General features: G+C 42.2%; 4 protein-coding genes across 13 annotated transcripts in view; 3 read left to right on the forward strand and 1 right to left on the reverse strand.

Annotated features, from left to right (window-relative positions):
* The window catches only part of LOC145971238 (uncharacterized), a 140,286-nt gene extending 132,022 nt beyond the window's left edge, over positions 1-8,264 (forward strand). For all 4 annotated transcript variants that reach the window (XM_083098701.1, XM_083098698.1, XM_083098700.1 and 1 more), the window contains 8 exons: positions 479-623; positions 1,238-1,454; positions 1,864-1,962; positions 2,137-2,295; positions 2,396-2,534; positions 2,619-2,934; positions 3,048-3,177; positions 3,383-8,264. In XM_083098701.1, the coding sequence (XP_082954827.1) occupies positions 479-623; positions 1,238-1,454; positions 1,864-1,962; positions 2,137-2,295; positions 2,396-2,534; positions 2,619-2,934; positions 3,048-3,177; positions 3,383-3,866 (1,689 nt within the window). In that variant the 3' untranslated portion in view covers positions 3,867-8,264. The remainder of the gene's footprint in view (positions 1-478; positions 624-1,237; positions 1,455-1,863; positions 1,963-2,136; positions 2,296-2,395; positions 2,535-2,618; positions 2,935-3,047; positions 3,178-3,382) is intronic.
* LOC145971247 (coiled-coil domain-containing protein 43) overlaps positions 1-10,392 on the reverse strand; it is a 60,420-nt gene extending 50,028 nt beyond the window's left edge. For 6 of the 7 annotated variants that reach the window (XR_014438818.1, XR_014438817.1, XR_014438815.1 and 3 more), the window contains exons 1-3: positions 9,934-10,392; positions 9,130-9,518; positions 8,676-9,031 (exon numbers count right to left, since the gene is read on the reverse strand). Coding sequence is in view for 1 of the 7 variants with exons in the window: in XM_083098722.1 (XP_082954848.1) it covers positions 8,959-9,031; positions 9,130-9,518; positions 9,934-10,098 (627 nt within the window). In the remaining 6 variants the exon portion in view is untranslated. Of the gene's footprint in view, positions 1-8,413; positions 9,032-9,129; positions 9,519-9,933 lie in introns of those variants that run through there. The other variant, XM_083098722.1, reaches the window with a different exon arrangement.
* Positions 10,393-10,593: 201 nt separating this feature from the next.
* Positions 10,594-12,317, forward strand: Rfesp (Rieske iron-sulfur protein). Its single transcript, XM_083098717.1, has 4 exons — positions 10,594-10,901; positions 11,188-11,340; positions 11,430-11,607; positions 11,974-12,317. The coding sequence occupies exons 1-4, from the start codon at positions 10,694-10,696 to the stop codon at positions 12,260-12,262; spliced, it is 828 nt and encodes a 275-aa protein (XP_082954843.1). The 5' UTR covers positions 10,594-10,693; the 3' UTR covers positions 12,263-12,317.
* Positions 12,318-12,599: 282 nt separating this feature from the next.
* Positions 12,600-18,062, forward strand: part of Chinmo (Chronologically inappropriate morphogenesis) — a 52,320-nt gene continuing 46,857 nt past the window's right edge. The window contains exon 1 of the mRNA XM_083098711.1: positions 12,600-13,379. The gene's annotated coding sequence lies outside the window, so the exon portion shown is untranslated. The remainder of the gene's footprint in view (positions 13,380-18,062) is intronic.

Below are 18,062 nucleotides of genomic sequence, written 5' to 3' on the forward strand. Positions count from 1 at the left end.
TCGATAAAATTGCGGTGCGGAGAAACGAACGGAAGGTACTTTGAGAAATTATGGTCGGTACATTGATATATTATAATATACCGGATGTCGGACTTTCTCGTAAATTTGAAGACGGTTCTTGTTAGATAAAAATTTCTCATTCAATGTTTCTTCTATCATTTGAAATTCCAATGTTAAATGTCTTTGCACGAATGTAATGGATCGATTTTGCGTCTCGGTTTCAGAATGAAATTCGCGAGATTAACGATCCGTCTACTCTTATCATCAACGTGATATTTAATGTCAGAATTACGGCGAATAAGGTCGGGCCTCTATTCCCTTGAGAAACTCGTTGATTATAAAACATGTCGCGGCAAAACACACGTGGGTAAATAAATCTGCGACTTTACGAGTCCGGGTCGACGTAACAAATTTTCATAACACGTGCGATTTTGACAGGCTTTTATGTAAAAGGGCGAAATTTTTCCGTTTGTTTCAGAAATTACCGTCTTTCTTCAACACCAAGCCGACGCGGGTGGATAAATCGGACAACAACAATGCCAACAACTCCAACAACACGAGCAACAACATTCATAATATGCCGCTGCACGAACCCATCAGCGCTACTTCTCCCGAAGTATACGGTACGTGAGAACGCTATGATTACATGAGAATCGCGAAACCTTATATGGCGCAAGTGGGAAACGCGCTGTCATTTAAATTCGCGTCGTTGATCGAACGAATATTTAAGATGCGGATATTTGAAAATGCAAAGTGTTATAACGGTGACGCAAATTACACATGTAAGAATTATGGCTTATACAAGGATATTATTCACATTTCTCGGAGGAAAGACGGTTCTCAATATTTTGAATGAACAAAAACATCTCTCTTTCTTATAGTTTCATGGAAATATATTAACAAGATTTAATAAAAATTAAAAAAGTTCTCCGTAGAGTCCATTAATTAGAGATTATTCATATTCCTCAAAGAGGTAATTTTCAATTTATCTTCCGCAACGAATAGATATATCTCTATATACAGCTTAATAAAAATACACATTTATAAAATTTTTTACAAAGAAAAGTTTTCTGTAATTGAGATTCATTAAAGAAAACACAATAAATGTGCCGGCATTATTCTAAAAGTTTATATTTAAAAAAAATTTTTGCAAGTTACTGTTGTACAAACTTGTATAACTCGCGCAAACTCCTGAAATACACAGCTATTTAATACATGATTCTTTCGAAAAAAATAGCCGGGAGATTACCAATGACACCCCAGGATGCGGTGAAGTATTACGGCTCCAGACTGACAGAATTCGAACGCGCCGAAATTGAAAAGTACTCGGAGATCTGGTATCTGGGTCTGACGGCCCACAAAATTCACGGCGAAGAGGTCTCTTCCCAGAACGGAGGCTACGACGACGAGAATGGCAGTTACAACAAGGTCCTGCATGATCACATCTCCTACAGGTGAGCCTTTATCTTTCACGGAGAGTCTTGGCGCGTGATTTTTCTTCCTCTCTTCTTTAATCGTTGTCGCCGTTTGTCTGGCGAGATCTCGCTGGATCTGAAGCGTAATCTAAAATCTTGCAATTGCGCGTGTTCTTGTAATTTCGTCATTACTCTCGCGGAGAAATTGCGGTTGAGAACTGACATAAATTCACACCCAAATATATGCGAAGGATTGCAAAAAAAGAAAAAATAGGAGCATTCACGCAAGAATGAGTTTTCTTGCGCACAATAGTACATGCGTCGAGTAAATGCGCTTGTATCGTGGATGTTTTTTTTTAATCTTTTACTTTTGCACGTTATATTACTTTATTACTCTATTTTCTCACGTGCGTAAGTAATTGGAAGCTTGTATGCACATGATTTTCAGATATGAGATTTTGGAGGTGATTGGCAAGGGAAGCTTCGGTCAGGTGATTCGAGCATTGGATCATAAAACGGGACAGCACATCGCTATCAAGATTATCAGGTACGCGGAAACGCAAGTACAGTCATCTCGCGAGCTATGACTCACTTCGAGTTATGATCCAAGAACAAATCCGCGTAATGAACGAGTGTCGATAGTACATCCGGCATTTATCGCTCTTTGAATGCCGCGTAATTTCTTTATCTAAACAGCATGCGGCTTTCATTGTCCTTGCAGGAACAAAAAGAGATTTCATCATCAGGCTCTTATCGAGGTGAGGATCTTGGAACATCTCAGGAAGAAGGATCTGGAGTCAAATTCTCAACATAATGTGATACACATGCTAGAATATTTTTACTTCAGGAATCACCTGTGCATCAGTTTCGAACTAATGAGGTGAGCGATCGTAAGCGAGATAACGCGGATTCGAGTCCGTGCGCATGAGTTTGTTAAAACCGGATGAATAAAATAAAATCGTCGTCTCTCTTCGTTGCAGCTTGAATCTGTACGAGCTAATCAAAAAGAATAATTATCAAGGATTCAGTCTGAGCCTAATCCGCCGTTTTGCCAACTCGTTAATTAGTTGTCTGAGACTGCTCTACCGAGAAAACATTATTCACTGCGATTTAAAACCGGTAAGTACACGCGTATTGCATATACGCATATCATCTTTGCATTCGAATTTTATTTGTCAAACGTGTTGTCTGTTATTGTTATAGGAGAATGTGCTGCTGAAACAACGGGGTAGTAGCTCGATCAAAGTCATCGATTTCGGTTCCTCTTGTTATAGTCATCAGCGCGTCTACACGTATATACAGTCGAGGTTTTACAGGAGTCCAGAAGTGATTCTTGGTCTTCCCTACGGCACGCCGATCGATATGTGGAGCTTGGGCTGTATCTTGGCCGAGCTGTATACGGGATACCCGCTGTTTCCGGGCGAAGATGAGATAGAGCAGCTCGCTTGTATCATGGAAGTCCTCGGTCTGCCACCGGAGCACATTATCAGTCATGCGACTCGTCGCAGGCTCTTCTTTGGTAAGTTTTTACTCGCGGCGCTAACAAGTACAATGGCTTGGAGCGCTCCTAAAGATAGAAGTGGGCGTGTGCGGCGTAACATATTCAAAGAATCGACTCTAAAATTATTACAGATCAGAAAGGAAGTCCGCGATGCGTGACAAATAGCAAAGGCAAAAAGAGATGGGCAGGTAGCAAGAACCTCTCAATGGCCCTTCGGTGCTCCGACATGCTGTTCGTAAACTTTGTTAGCAGATGCCTCGAGTAAGTTTTCTACAATACGTGTTTTGGCATGTATTACATCAGAATACATGGATGAAATCGAATTTAGAATTATGATTGAAATCTATTTTAAAATTTTATCTTTAAAATTTTCGTTTCAATCGCTGGAAATAAATTTTCTTTTTAATTTGATAAATTTTCCATTCTCGGACATTATTGTAAACGGTGCCATTTTTGATATCATAAGGTGGGATCCAAAGAAACGCATGACCCCCGACGAGGCGATGCGTCACGAGTGGCTGACTTCGTCGTCTTCTTCGCATGTGAGCTCCTCTTCCTCGGCGATAGCTTCGTCGACGGTAAACGCGAGCGGGAACACGACGACGACGAGCGTCGAGACGTCGCGGGAATCTGCGCATGCGCCACAGACAGTGAGTGTGACTGTCAGCGCGCCACGGCAACGAGCAACGACGATGGAAGATCCGCCGTACACGATGTACCGGCTTTACAAGGGTCGTAAATATGTTCAAAAGGTCTCGACCGGCACCGACGGCACCGACAATGGCGGTGGCTTAATGGTAAAGAGCAAGTTGAATGGCAGCGCGAGCAGTCACGCCCTGGCAAGCAGCACGCAGACGGCGACATCGAGGCATGCGTCGACCGGTGATATCGTCGCGAGTCTGGATCCGAATCTCGATGACTCAGGCACGTTCCTGCCGCCGATATTGTGAAGTCGGGTTTGCGCCAGCCACTTCTAAACGTGCTATTCGCGTACTGATGGGCTTAGCAGCCTCGCTCTTGCGACATATAGATGTTGTTTAACGTATATCAAGAGCAAGCGCGATTAAACAGACGGCGCATGTAGAACTGGCTGGCCGATTTCTGACATTAGAGTCCCCCGATGCCAAACGGGCTAGACACGTAGAGTCGCTAGTCTCGGCATGTATCGAGCTATGAGGCCAAAATGACGATCTGACGATAGAAAAAGAGCGCGCGGGCATGCCGAATAACGAGCAATATAGCGATCAATTCGCGCGTTTTCGGGGATACTGGGACGATGTCACTCAGGTAAGCGTAACAAATTCGCGCGCGCATTATCATAGTTACTCGCAAACAACGTAAATTTTGCTGCTCGCAGCAAGGGTACCGGCATTGTTTATATGTACCGGTTACGTTTCAACACGGACCATCATATTTAGCTGATTCGGATATTTATCTCGCGCGAACGTATAAAATGTATGATGGGTGATAAAATCTCGGCCATAGGTATAAAAAAAATTATAAAGAATATTCACAGAATGTATAGTTTGCCTTACTGTCGGCGAACCCGCGAATTTGCAAACGTCGATGGTAAAAAAAACTCACGCAAGTAAAGGCAAAGTATATTATTAATGCATAATATACTTTAAATACGAATGTAAGGAATGCATACATACATCATCGATGTATCGTCGCGACGATGCGCGTAGAGAAGCGAAACAATGTCGACACAACGATTTGTCCGACGTTGCAATAAAAACGTCGGGATCACCATCGAATTACGGTCGCGCCGAAGATCTGTGAGTCGACCTGTGTCGCCAACACAGGGTCGCGATTAATAACGAAGCGTCAAGGCGAGGAGTAACATTAATACGTGAAGCATGCCCCAGTTTAACGAGGCCTGAGTAGTCTTATTGTGATATTAAACTACCACTGTCTTACTTAGATCTCTCTGATATTAAGAAGTAACGATCGCTAATATAATAATTTCAATTTACTATTAATCATTATTTTCTTATTATATCTGTAATAATCGCTATATCGCTACTATTACCGCAAAGATATAGCTGCATACGAATAACGAGGTTATCGTCGATAATGGCAGAGTTAATATTACTTACATACGCGTAGGCATGTACAGATTTTATTACGCGTCTTTTAAATCCCAGGAACAGCATAGCTAGTTCGCTTTATAAAATATATATACTTGGTAAAAAAAAAAAAGAGGCCGAGAATTTTTCAATAATTTCCTACAACGCTCTTCTGTTGTCATTAATCGTCGGCGCGATATTGTAACACGCATTTTATTGCATCGGAATCAATTAAAAAAATTGATTAACGCGATCCCGCGAGACGCCTCTCCGCCGCTTTCGCGCTTTACTACTTATTTACATATTACGCGTAGCTTTTCGGCATTGATTAGCCATTTGTGATTTGACGCGTCCCTTCAAAATCACGAGCATTTCGCGATATGCAGAGGATTTGACGAAAAAATTATATTGTATAGAGTATCGTAATGTTAGGCTACTTTTTAGACGTGGTAATTGTTCGATGTGCCCGTACCCATTCTAAAGTCTCACAAAGTGAATGCAAGATTTTCAAACTCGTAATAATGATATCGTTATGATTAGAAACGTGAGACGCGTCATTCCACCGTTTGCTGGTTTCGAGCTTTCATCTCGGAACGATTCAATTTTTGTTTTTTCATGCTTCTCTCGATTAATTCCTAAAAAGTTTCATTGTATCGTACGATAGCGATCGAAGATTCTATTAAATTGTCACGCGTTTTATATGTTATTGCGGCCAAAAATGGTTATGCTTAAAGCAGAGACACGTGAATACATCGATATTCGTAAATCACGCGCAAGAGACTGAAACGAATCATTATTTTATATTGCTAATAAACGAAACAAGCGAAATTGTTCCTAATAATTCGTTCCGCAAATCGATATCGCTTCATTTTTATTTCAATTTAGAGCGAACTCGTTCAGTTCCTTTTACGAAGCGTTTCATTCGCGGTAAGTTTTCGAACGTCTCACGCTAATAAATCGAAACGAATAAGTCGGACTTGTCACGCAAAGTCCATTTAGCCCGAGAACTTTAGGACAACTAATATCGTACCAATCATAGTGGTATCGCGCGACATCATCGGCGAATGGCCAATAAAGACGAGCGGAGATTACATTAAGAATTACGTATATAAATATAATTCGTATGGCGAATCTGCCCGAACGAACGACTGACGAAGTAGTAGCGCATATATACATATATATTATATATAATATTACGTATTATACACACGATTTGTGCGGGTTTGTAGTAATCGCTCTCGAGTAATCGCGTCGACCATCACGAAATCTCGGGCGAGCACTTTGTTCGATTACTCCAGGTAAAAAGAAAAAGAGAAAGAAAAAAAGAATTGACGAGCGTCTATGAGGCGGCGATTTCTATAGAGTTCGAGATGTGTATCAAATTGGGTATAAAATAAAACTGTGACGACGATGCGTGCGTGCGTGCGTGTCTACATTGGAGATTCGTCTCCGGAATTCAGCAGAAACGAATGTCGGAGAGGGAGAGGGAGAGAGAGAGAGAGATAGAGATAGAGAGAGAGAATGTGTGTGTGACACGCAATTATGCATATATCTATTATATAAATATATACCATTGTGCACGTGAAAAAAAATCATGCAAAAGCGAAACAAGTTAGGTCTAAAATACATAAATGATAAAATATGATAAAAGACGCGTTCGAAGAAAACACGCGAATTTGTCATCTACGGACTCTCCCCCCAAAATATTGTTCAATTGTACAGTTTTAAGTTTTTAGTTGTGTTCACTGTTGTATACAGCGGGATCAAATTATATACGTATGTGTATAAAAGAAACGTTGTGTAATCTGCGTAAGATGTATCATTACACATACCGACCTATACACTTGATACGCATGTGTCGCGCCTAAAGAAACATAAAAGAAATATGTTTAAAGTAGAACGAAAAACACGCTAATGTTCTTATTTTTGTCCAGTATCGATTAACTTGGACATAACCAAATCTTTATCTCCTGGAAGAGACAAAGAGTCAATATAAGCTGTAATTGAAGTTAAGCGATCTTAGCGAAATCGGGATTAGAACAAAAAATATTATATTAAAAAAAAAAAAGGAAAAAGGGGGAGAAGGACGAAAAAGGCAAAACATGTGTCGATACCATCCGAGAGACAGCGAATCGGAGGTAATCCGCGAAAATTCGTGTTCGTTGACTGAAAGTTGCTCGACTTTGCATCTGGTCAATCCGTCATTTGCAAAGGAATAATCGTATTGTCATATTTCAGGATGATTTTTTCCACATGACGCGGACGGAAAAAAGAGACAGTCGCTTTTTCTAGTCCAGGATATAACGAACGTGCTCCGAACGTACACACATCTCGCTAAAATATGATGAAAGGAAAAAGAAAGTTATGTGAAAGAGAAGAGAGAGATAAAGCATTCTCTCAGAGTTGAGTAAAGGGATGCTCCACGCGGCGTGTATCCGTTAGGTCAGTGTGTAACTAATTAACGAGTTTTAACGACGCGATTAGACGCTATCGAATTAAAATAGTATAATGCGTGCGTGCGTAAACTCTTTTCCCCTTCCCGTGACGGATAATGCGTCCGATAAGAAGATCCCGAATGATGTTCATCGCGGAGAGTCATTGTCGCGACGGCCTCGTAGATCATCCTCCAGTAGGACAATCATAGAGTTACGAGTTTACGTTAGATTTACACGCTAGTAAGTTTTTATTAGATGATAGATGCGCGAGCTAAATTGTACGAACGAGAACGTTTCTCGTTTGTGAAGCTCTCGTCGATGCGTGAGACGATTTCAAAATTGATATCGTGTGACGAAGGATTGTTTAGATTATTAGATGCCGGCGCGCGACGAAAATTACTCTGCGTTTCTGCCCGTAGAGGCGGAAGAGATCTCGGTACGCGAAAATAGAATTATCTAAGGGAAGAGGGGAGGAAGGGAGAGAAGAGAAACTACTCTGATAAATGGGAGCGAAGGGTTCATAGTGATTTGTAATTTGGCGTTCAACTGCGAATGTCTTGTTATAAACGTATAAGTGCGAGTTCGTCAATTTTTGCCCACACTTAACTATAGCAAACGAGAGAGAATTGCTAAATAATAAATGATTATTATAATTGACATTAGTATAATATGTATGTAATGATACGATACTGAAGCATCATCATCTTTTGTATCATTTGTTTGTTTGTTTTTATCTTACTGCGTTTGTCTTTCATTATTAATTCAAATACCAAGATGACTCAGTTTCGACTCGGTATATCATCTTGTGTGTAAATATATACTAATAAAAAAATATATACACAAACGCAACGAGATGCACGTCTTGCGAATATTCCCGCGATTATATTCCTTATAGAGGACTTTCACATTCCCTATTGCAGAGAATTTTGAATGTACGTAGAATCGAAAATACTAGATGCATATTCTATAGAGTATTCAATATTAAGTGCCATCAGCGATTTAAATAGTTTATTTAACATATTCGTATTAAATACATAATTCGTATAAGATAGAACGCAATGCGCTAAGCGTATCAAGAGATGAAAATTACATTTGTATTCAGATCTGTTGTCGAGTAAACATGAGTTGTGTTGCTTTTAATTTAATGGTGATTATTAAATTTTAATAGCAACAATATTATATATAGCATAGAGTTCTGAATACAAATTATAAAATTATTTAAAGAGTAAAAAAAGGGTGAGTATAAGTAACTAACCTTTCAAAGAAGGGGACGATGTGTTAGACAGAAGGCACAGGATGATCCAACATTATATCGTAAAAGATATTCTTTTGTGTTCGTATTGAGTCTACAATTCCTCTTCTACCAACACAGATACTACACACATATCGTTCTAACGAAAATATAAGATGATTGACTGGTTTAAATAACTGTCGGAGATCGTTGCATGCACGACAATAAGGATAGAGGTATACGAATACAGCGCCATATATGTATTCGATAATTTTGAGGTAAATTTTGCATTATTTTTGTTTCGATGCTACCTTCGTCTTTCTCCTTTTTGGGTTTTCCTTTTCTCTTTTTTCTCTTCTTTCAATTGCTTTTGCTTTTCTCTGAAAAATATGAAAAAAATATTTAAAATTTTAACGATATATCTTTAATAGACACATGCACATATTTACAAGAGTCAACGCTGTAATTATCATTTTACCTGTCTTCTTTATCTTTCTCTTTCTTTTTCTGACTTTCAAGCTTGGCCTTTTCTCTTTTTTCTCTCTCTTGCTGTACAATAGTGGCTGCATTTAAATTCTTTTCAATTCCACAGTCTCCGCCACTTGCTCCATCCTCTTCTCCATCGCCTTCGCTATTATCTTCATCAGACATTTGACTGTATTGCGCTAATATAGCTTCCCGTATTCGTTTTTCTTCCTCTGTGTAACTCTTTTGAGTTGTCGTAGGCAGACTCTGCGATTCCAACATCTTGGCCAATCTGACATCGACATCCTCCGTTGGTGCAAGTGCCGTGGCCATATCTTTAGCTGGCAAGCACTCTGCCCACGCACTCAAGATTTCCGCTACATGTTTGCTGATACTATCCTCCTGTAAAAACAAAACCTCTATATTGCAAGAGGCATTGCGCAATCTTACATAAACATCTAAAAGCAGCAATATATTCTTAAAGTATCTGAGAAAGAAAAGAGCCACAAGTTTGAAAGTTAGAAAAAATAAATCGCAACATTTTCTTAAAGATCCATGTATTGCATCAATCTCTGCAATTTTTATTTTTATCGCTATCTCTTGCTCTCTCCAATGAGCGTCCATTTTTCTAATAAAGGACATCCCGCGAACTGGATGAATCGTAAAATACGCGCGCGCGAATCAAGATTGCTGGAGAGGTGCGGGTGCGAGCCAAAAACGCGTACTTTCGGAATGACCTCGCGTCTATTTTCGACCGGCTGGACGATGCGACCGCGCGCATTCTAACCTGCAAATCATCGGCGTAATATCCACTCACCGTTATGCCCGCGAGTATGCTCTCGAGCGCCTCGGTCTTCTCGTCCTCGGGCTCGTCGCTCTCGAGGATGCCCTTGATGTACGTACCGAAGACACCCTCGTCCGTATTGAGGGCCTGCAGCTTCTTGCTGAGCCAGGCGTCGAAGGAACTCGCCGCGACCGCCATTGATCCCGAGCTTTCGCGCGGATTATCGCCGGATGCCTCCTCTTCTCGACCCTCGGGGAGATGGAAGCAGGAGTATGATACTCGTCGCGACTGCTTCGAAACCGCGCGAGTGTCACTCACATTTTGACACCGGACGTCACTCGCCGGCGATCGAGTCGGTCACCTCCATGACGGTGCGGCCATTCGGTCAGAGCCAGGATCGTCTCATCGTTTACGCTGATACATATGCGCGGAGAGAAATCTCGACAGACGGCCATAAAGATGACTTTTTCTCAATTGAAATATAAAAGAAGACGCAGTAAATTTTGGAAAATGGATACAATATCTCCCTCGGAAATAAATATAATTGAAAAATCGAAGAAACAAGGTAGTTACACGTTAAATCTCCCGCACAGAAGCGCCACCGCATTCATCCTTGGACAACCGATATATTAGCGCGACTACCTTACCGACAGGTCGGGAGTAGTTAATCGAGCTTCCAGAAGTGGCCGCAATGGCGTTGCTGTTTGAAGAATTCAGTGCGTAGTAGTGTAGCAACGTTTCGTGGCCGCGAGATTTGTCGTTTCGTTCATTGTTACGTGTGATTCCCGTAAAAATGAATGTGATTGCAAAATCGACGACCGTATCGCCGTTTTTGCGGGCAACGGCAACGGTCGTCTCGAACGGAGGGGTACCCGTCGCGGCGACCAGTAAAATTCACAAGCCGAAGGTTACCGTTCCACCGACCGTCAAACGGATCCTCGGACAGAGTCTCTATCAGGATCTCCTCACCGGGCCTACGTGCATAAGTTCGGGGGTCACAAGTACGTTTGCATTAACAAACTATTCTACGAGTATTTTACGAGAACCCGCGTTGTTTCCCGAGAAATTGGAACGATTCGCGGTTATATAATCAATACGCGTACTTTGCAGATTGTTGCAATTCTGTTGAGTTTACGTATATAGTGTTGTTCCAAAATTATCTGTTAACGATGCAGTTAATCGTAATAACTTTGATACTTGTACTTTACCACTGTATCTAAGATGTATAAAAGATAAAGTTTCTAGTCTTGAAGCGTAACAATAATGATATGATTTATGTCATTATAGCTAGTACGCAAATACATCAGCGACGTTTAGCACATACCGACATTCACTGGCCAGATTTTACGGACTATCGTAAAGAGGAAGTGAAAGATCCAAGCGCGAAATCAAGGGACACTGCATCATCCCGAAAGTCCATCTCTTATGTTGTAGCAGCTGGCAAGTATATAAGCAGTGTCCGATACAATTTATTTAAATCTCAAGCAATAATATAAATCATAATTCATTTCCAATTTTGATGTATCCAGGAGCTTCCGTGGTAGGTGTCTATGGAGCAAAGGTAATAGTACACGACCTTGTTGGGTTATTGAGCGCTTCGGCTGATGTACTCGCTCTATCAAAAATTGAGGTAAAGCTCGGTTCTATCCCCGAGGGTAAGAGCGTTGTCTTCAAATGGCGTGGAAAGCCTCTGTTTGTGCGACATAGGTATGTATCGTATTATGGATATCTTTTATTATATTTATAACGAGTTTGCGAAAATTGGATGCATTAATGCATATTAAAGGCTATTATATATAGATTTACAATAACATATGTAAATAAAATATGATAATTAATGCTACGAGTTGTTATTAATGTTATTCAAGATGAATAATGAGAATAACTTGTAGAAATAATCATCTTACTATTTTAATTATGTTATTGTAAATTTGTACACCATAGCCTTTAATGCGCATCAGTGCACGCTCTAGTGCATCCAGACAAATTTGCTATATAATAAAAAGCATTAGTTAGCGATTCTATATACAAGCAACGCGTTTATTTTACCTCTCGATGCGCAAAAATTTACAGAACTGACTCAGAAATCGCGATCGAATCTAAGGTGGACGTCGCGAGTCTCCGCGATCCAGAGGAGGATAGTGCTCGCGTAAAGGATCCTAAGTGGCTCGTCGTTATAGGCGTTTGCACGCACTTGGGATGCGTACCTATCGCAAACGCGGGAGATTTCGGTGGTTATTACTGTCCGTGTCACGGTTCTCACTACGACGCCAGTGGTAGAATTAGAAAAGGACCAGCCCCGCAAAACCTCGAAATACCACCGTATGACTTCATGGAGGGCAGTATGCTCGTTGTCGGTTAATTATATATATAATACAATTGCATGTAGTCAAATAATAAAATTATTTATGATGGGACGCGCAAGACTTGTTATCATGCTGGAAAAGTTGGAAAAACGCGTTTTGTAAATTTCTCGATATGTTGTTCGAACCTTACATCGTCCTTATAGCAGCGAGGCCGCTGTATCGGATTTAGAATAAACGTTAAGTATAAATACTTATGCAACGCATTTGTTTTCACCTACGCATGAATATCCTTTAATGTATCTTGAAATATTCGAGTAAACGGAAATTGTTAAAGTGTCTCTACTCTTTTGTTACATCAATTCAAACTAACTTTATTTATATATCTCTTACAGAGCTCAGAATATAAAATATTTACGACATAGGGGCACAATCTTTTGGAAGATTAAATGATAAACGTCGTGAGAAGTCGCAGGCACGGGATTTACTAGATTCATCCCTGTCTTGGAAGCTCTGCACGAATCCTACGCAACGCGCACCTCCTGCCTTCCCCTCTTCTCCTCGCACATCGCAGTTACCGACAATCGCGAGGCAAACTCGCGGGTTCACTGGCAGAGATTGCGGAGATGGCGTCGCTTCCGCGAGGAGGCGCCAGCGGTCGGCGAGGCCGAAATTTTCTACGAGGGATCACGGGCGACCCCCAACAATCGTCATCTCGCAATCGCCGGGCGATCGCTGCCGGTTCTCCTCAATCGCCCTTTCGTCGCTGCTGGCAGCGTACGGACAAGAGAGATATCCGCGTGGCGTGATTAGTACTCGTATATTAGTATTCGGCCGTGTTTAACCGCGTGTTTTACCGGCTGATGCGCCGGCGTCTCTCCATCTGTCTCCCTCTCGCCTCTTTCTCGCCGCGAGTTAAACACATTACATACGCGCGCGCCTTAACCCCCTCGCCGACCAGCTGACTCTCCCACTCTCCGTCTCTCTTCTCTCCTGTCGTCTCTCTCTTCACCCGGAACTGACACTTGGAACGCATCGCCGACGATGTATTGCCCGGTCTCTGCGCACCGTCAGCGAGCTGCGCCGATTTCGCTCCGTCGAAAGGGTTGAGAAGCGCGAGGATCGTCATCGCGAGGACGAGCAACAGGAACGCGAGCGAGTGCACCCCGATTGCCGGTGAGTACACATTGATACATCGTTAACCGAGCTCCTTCCTCCTGCATTGTTTATCGGAATTTTTTCGCCTTTTTTCTGTCAAAGCGCGGAGAAAGCACCATGAGAAAAACCGTTTCTTTCACATATTTTCAAGTATTCGAACAATTGTCGAGGCGCGTTATCGTGCATCTACGAGCTTTGACAGGTACAGAATAGTTATTCGACAGGCACAGACTTGCAAAATATAGAATTTTAGAGCTATTTATCGAGGAATGTAAATTATGTAATTGCATCAAAGTTTATATCGAGATGTAACATGACATTTATTTCTCGAATATCTTGTTCGGGACGTTTTATTACGTAACGTGAAAGGGGAGGGTTTTACACGTATTTCTCAGGCATAAATATTTCTCGACGTAATAAGTTTTGCGCTTGCACATACAAGATCTCTCGTTCCTAATTCAATTTAACGCGGCATCCAGCGCGCGCGCGAAAACGGCTGTGCTCCAGTTTTTGCAAGTTTTCGCGGTGTTGAAATAAACTTTTCATTTCGTCCCACGGTGAATGCCTTTTTTTCACAAAACCGAAAACCTCGCTTCGACTCTTTCACGGTGTTGATATCGCATTCTTTTTCATGGAATTTCGTGCGTGTTCCGAGAGCTGATACACAGCCGTAGTCGCTGCGTCAATGACAACAATAATCGCGAAAGCGGCAATTACATTCGATGACGGGACATTGTACCTCTCTCTTTCTTTCGTGATAGTTTATTCTTGTGATAGTTGCATTTGTTTCATCGATAATTTAATATTGCATCATTATTAAATACAAAACATATATTGTTTTTAAGATAAAATCGCTTGTTTTTTTTCGCCAAAAATATTTCAAAAGTTTGTACGTTCAGCTTGAACATTCTAGAGTCAAAATCACTCGAATCGATTGTACATCGCATGTACATTTCAAATACGGTACATAATATCCCGGTCGATGATAAGCGTCCAATAAGTGTTTCGCGATTTGTATCATTATACTTTCGCATGCTCGTCCCTTGTTTGGTAACACAGATATCGGCACGAGCACACACCGGCATGTGTTTGTGTATCTGCACGTCGGGGTCATTCCGACAATTTCCGTAAACTCGATACGTACTTTGCATCCCGGTAACGGTTCCAAGAGCAACCACCGCATCTCTCGGTAGTTGGATTCCTCGCGGTTGCTGATCTCCCTTTTCCATTTACATAAATTATATTATGTAAGTAACGTGTAACAAATTATGTAAATATTAAATAGCAACGACATTGTTGTTCGTTGAACATCGCACGCGAAACAATTAGTCAGGCTTCGATCAATCTAGACCTTGATCAGCTTTGACACGTTATAATTAGGATCTACACGGTAAAGTTTCTACATGGTAGAACGAGGAAGAACGTCGACGATAAAGAGAATTAAAATGTGTTTACATCGTACATCGATATATTGGCTTATCAGTTCATGGAGGGCAACTCTCGTCTCGCGTAAAAGATATTTACATACATATTTATCTCCAAGTATCACGAGAAAATTAAGAGTGCAAACGAGCGAAATCATTTATATCGTAATTAATTATATATTATCGCATAGAGGAGATGCGACAAAAGTGCCGACGCGTGTCACATTCACAATGTAGTATTTTTCCCCCATCGATCAATTGCGTCCTCGATGTGTTCTCCTTGGGAGATCTCTTTCGTCGCCCTTTTCGGTTTGCCCCTTGCAACCTTGTTCTGGCCGGGACTGTACCCGTTGTTCGGAAAGACGATCGTTACTCACCCCGGCGGTAAGCATCTCCAAGAAAGTTGCAAGTGCAAAGGCTGCGAGCGGACGCGAGTTGCGATGCAAATGCCGTCAAGCCCCGGCATTCTAATTCTTATGCGTCAGCGAGCGAGAAAACGCGCCCGAGAGTGCGGCGTGAACGCGCGCGCGCGCGCGCGCACGCACGCACGCATAGAAGAAGGGAGCCGCTGTCTCTTCTCGCAGGATCCAGTTCCCTTTTTCGCCTTCTCTCTCTCCGTCTCTCTTACTTTCTTTCCATCTTTATCTACCTCCGACGGCGCAGGACGAGAGTCTCTCTGTGCTGCTTTGTGCCCTGCATCTATCGAGAGCGCACTCGTTCTCTGTCGCGCGTATGTGCGTGCGCGCACGCGAAATTGCGTGTGCCGCAACGAGAAAGAGAGAGACGGAGAGAACGGGACCCCGCCGCACCACGCGGGCCTTCACGCCGGAGGAGAATCAATAGATGTGCGTTGCATCTTGCCCCTCCTCGTCCCCCCCGCAATCCCCCTCTTTACGCGTTTTGGGCTGCCACCCTTCTGCTACTAACTCCGACCTTCGCACGCGGGCGCGTCGCCGTGTACTTGGCGAGCCGCACACGATTTATGAGGATCGCGTAGGCGATCCATATTTGAACGCCATCAATCTTTGTAGAATCCAAGGGTACCGAGAAAAAATCAAATTGATCGATATAATCGGGAAAAATAAGCACGGTGCATTTTTATGCCGCGTATCGACTCGAAGTGACATGGGGGTGAAGCATCTTGAAATTCTTTATACGTTTTGTGCAAGATTAGATACTTTTCTCTCAATTAATAGAAAAGAAGTAAAAAAATATTACACCTCTTTTTTCCTCAATGAATCGATATCATTGCGTTATATTCGCGAAAGGTCAGGGGTTTATCAGCAGTTAAATCTACTCGTATGAGTTAATTTATGACTTACGTATTTTTTTCGTTATGTTTCGAGAAACGTACGTCCTGATGATCGTTCCTTAAACTTTATACACACACGTTCGCGCCGTTTTCGTCTACCGTGCGCCATATTGCCCACCCTTGCCGCGCGATCCTATCGTCTAGGAACTTGGCGCATAAATCAAGATACAATGTCCGATAGAGCCAATTGCCACGTAGTCCTAGAATATGTATAATTTGGTACGTACGCCCGGCTCGTACTTTCGACGTCAAACTTGCCGCGACATCGATTACCTGGAGTGATAGCTGCGTGAATATCAGTCGCCCCTTTCGACTGCTGAATTATTTACATCGATGATTGTCGCTAAGAAAGCGCACTTTTCTTGCTTCGAGTTTTATGCGATTAGAAAGGGTTAAATTAGGAGTACGATGTATATTTTTCCACGTTTACCAAAAAGGACGATAATAATACGCGCAGTTTTTTTGAAAAAATAAAATAAAATTTCATGACTCGCGCTTTCGTTTATTATACGTTATAAAATATATATTGGTCATGATAATTGTATATTTTTAATATCAAAATTTTCGAAAGAGTGAATAATTCATAGCGTTTTGAGTAAAATCGATTCTTGAAATTTCTACTTCTTGCCACATCTACGGTTCTGATTAAGCCCTGCTCTACGATAAAAAAAAAGGGTGGCTGTCGCGGATATCTATTCGATATTACGTAACGTCTAGCGCGAGCGCGATACCCTTCGAAGAAATAATAGCGCCGCAAATAACGGCTGAACTCTTCTTCCCACGATCGTGCATAATTATCGTTGGCCAAAAGGAGATCCTCGACTTTAAGCGTCGTGACGCTGGGCGTCGCATCCCGCGTGCGTTAGGTAGACCGAAAGTAGCGACAAGGTTTGCAGGTCGATAGGACGGGGGCGGAAATCGAAGGCGAGACCGCGAAGGGAAAGCGGCGAAAGCGAGAGTGCGAGTAATCGTAATCGTAAACACACCACGACGCAACGTGGGTGGAGGAGAGGAGAGGAGAAGGTAGAAGGGAGGAGCGAGGAGAAGCAGAGAGAAGAGCGGAGGGAGGGAGAAATCGGGAAGAAAGGGAAAGGTAGAAAGGACGAGTGAGAGTGAAGAGGGCGGATCGAAGGGGTGGTTGGTGAGAGTGAGAGGCGCAGGTGAAAGTGAAGCGAAGGTGGTCGAGCAACGGAACGGCAGCATTCGGGGAGGGTGAAAGGAGGTTAATGATTAGTTCTTCCGAGGTCGGGGGCTGTTGCCGGGTGCAGGTTGCTCGGCTTTTCCCCTCGGTCGCCCTTTCCTCCTTTTCCTCCCGCTCATCATCCTCCTCCTTCTCCTCCTCTCGCTTCCTGCTGCCGCCATTCCGCGCTTCCCCTCTTGCGCAGGGATGTTTTCCACCCTCTCTCTCGCTCTCTTTATCGTTCGCATCAACCCTCTTCGTGCTCTCTCGGCCATTCTACCTCCAAAAATTCAAACCCCACCACCATTACCGAAGCTACGCACGCACGACGAAGCTTGCAAGGTTGTTCTCCCTTCCATCCCAGGTTGCTCCCAGGAACGTGTCGATTATTTATGGGACCGCGGAGCATAAATGCCGTTTCGAAAGTTTCTATTTCGGTAGGAATTTTATCGGTGATCGAGATTTTTTCGAATATAACTCCGGAGGAAATATTTACCCAGCACCAGCTGGCTTTTTATGCGACACTTTTTTTAAAATTTATTCCGATAAATCTATCGTCGCGCAAGTGTCACGTATATTTTTCTTTTGATCAAATTGAAACTAGACAATGTTTCCTACAAGAATTGCATTTTTGTTTTTATCGTTCTTAGCATTTTAATTATGCATAACATGTTTAATTAAACGCACAACATGTATAAACATAATATGCATAATAATGCAAAATATATACAATTAAACTACATAGTTAAATTATAATTTTATCGCTTGAGTAAATTATACGTTAA

Source organism: Camponotus vicinus, unplaced genomic scaffold (genome assembly GCF_025532165.1).
Source record: "Camponotus vicinus isolate PSW18456_S1 unplaced genomic scaffold, iyCamVici1.0 SCAF_4, whole genome shotgun sequence".
NCBI classification, from domain to species: Eukaryota; Metazoa; Arthropoda; class Insecta; order Hymenoptera; family Formicidae; genus Camponotus; species Camponotus vicinus.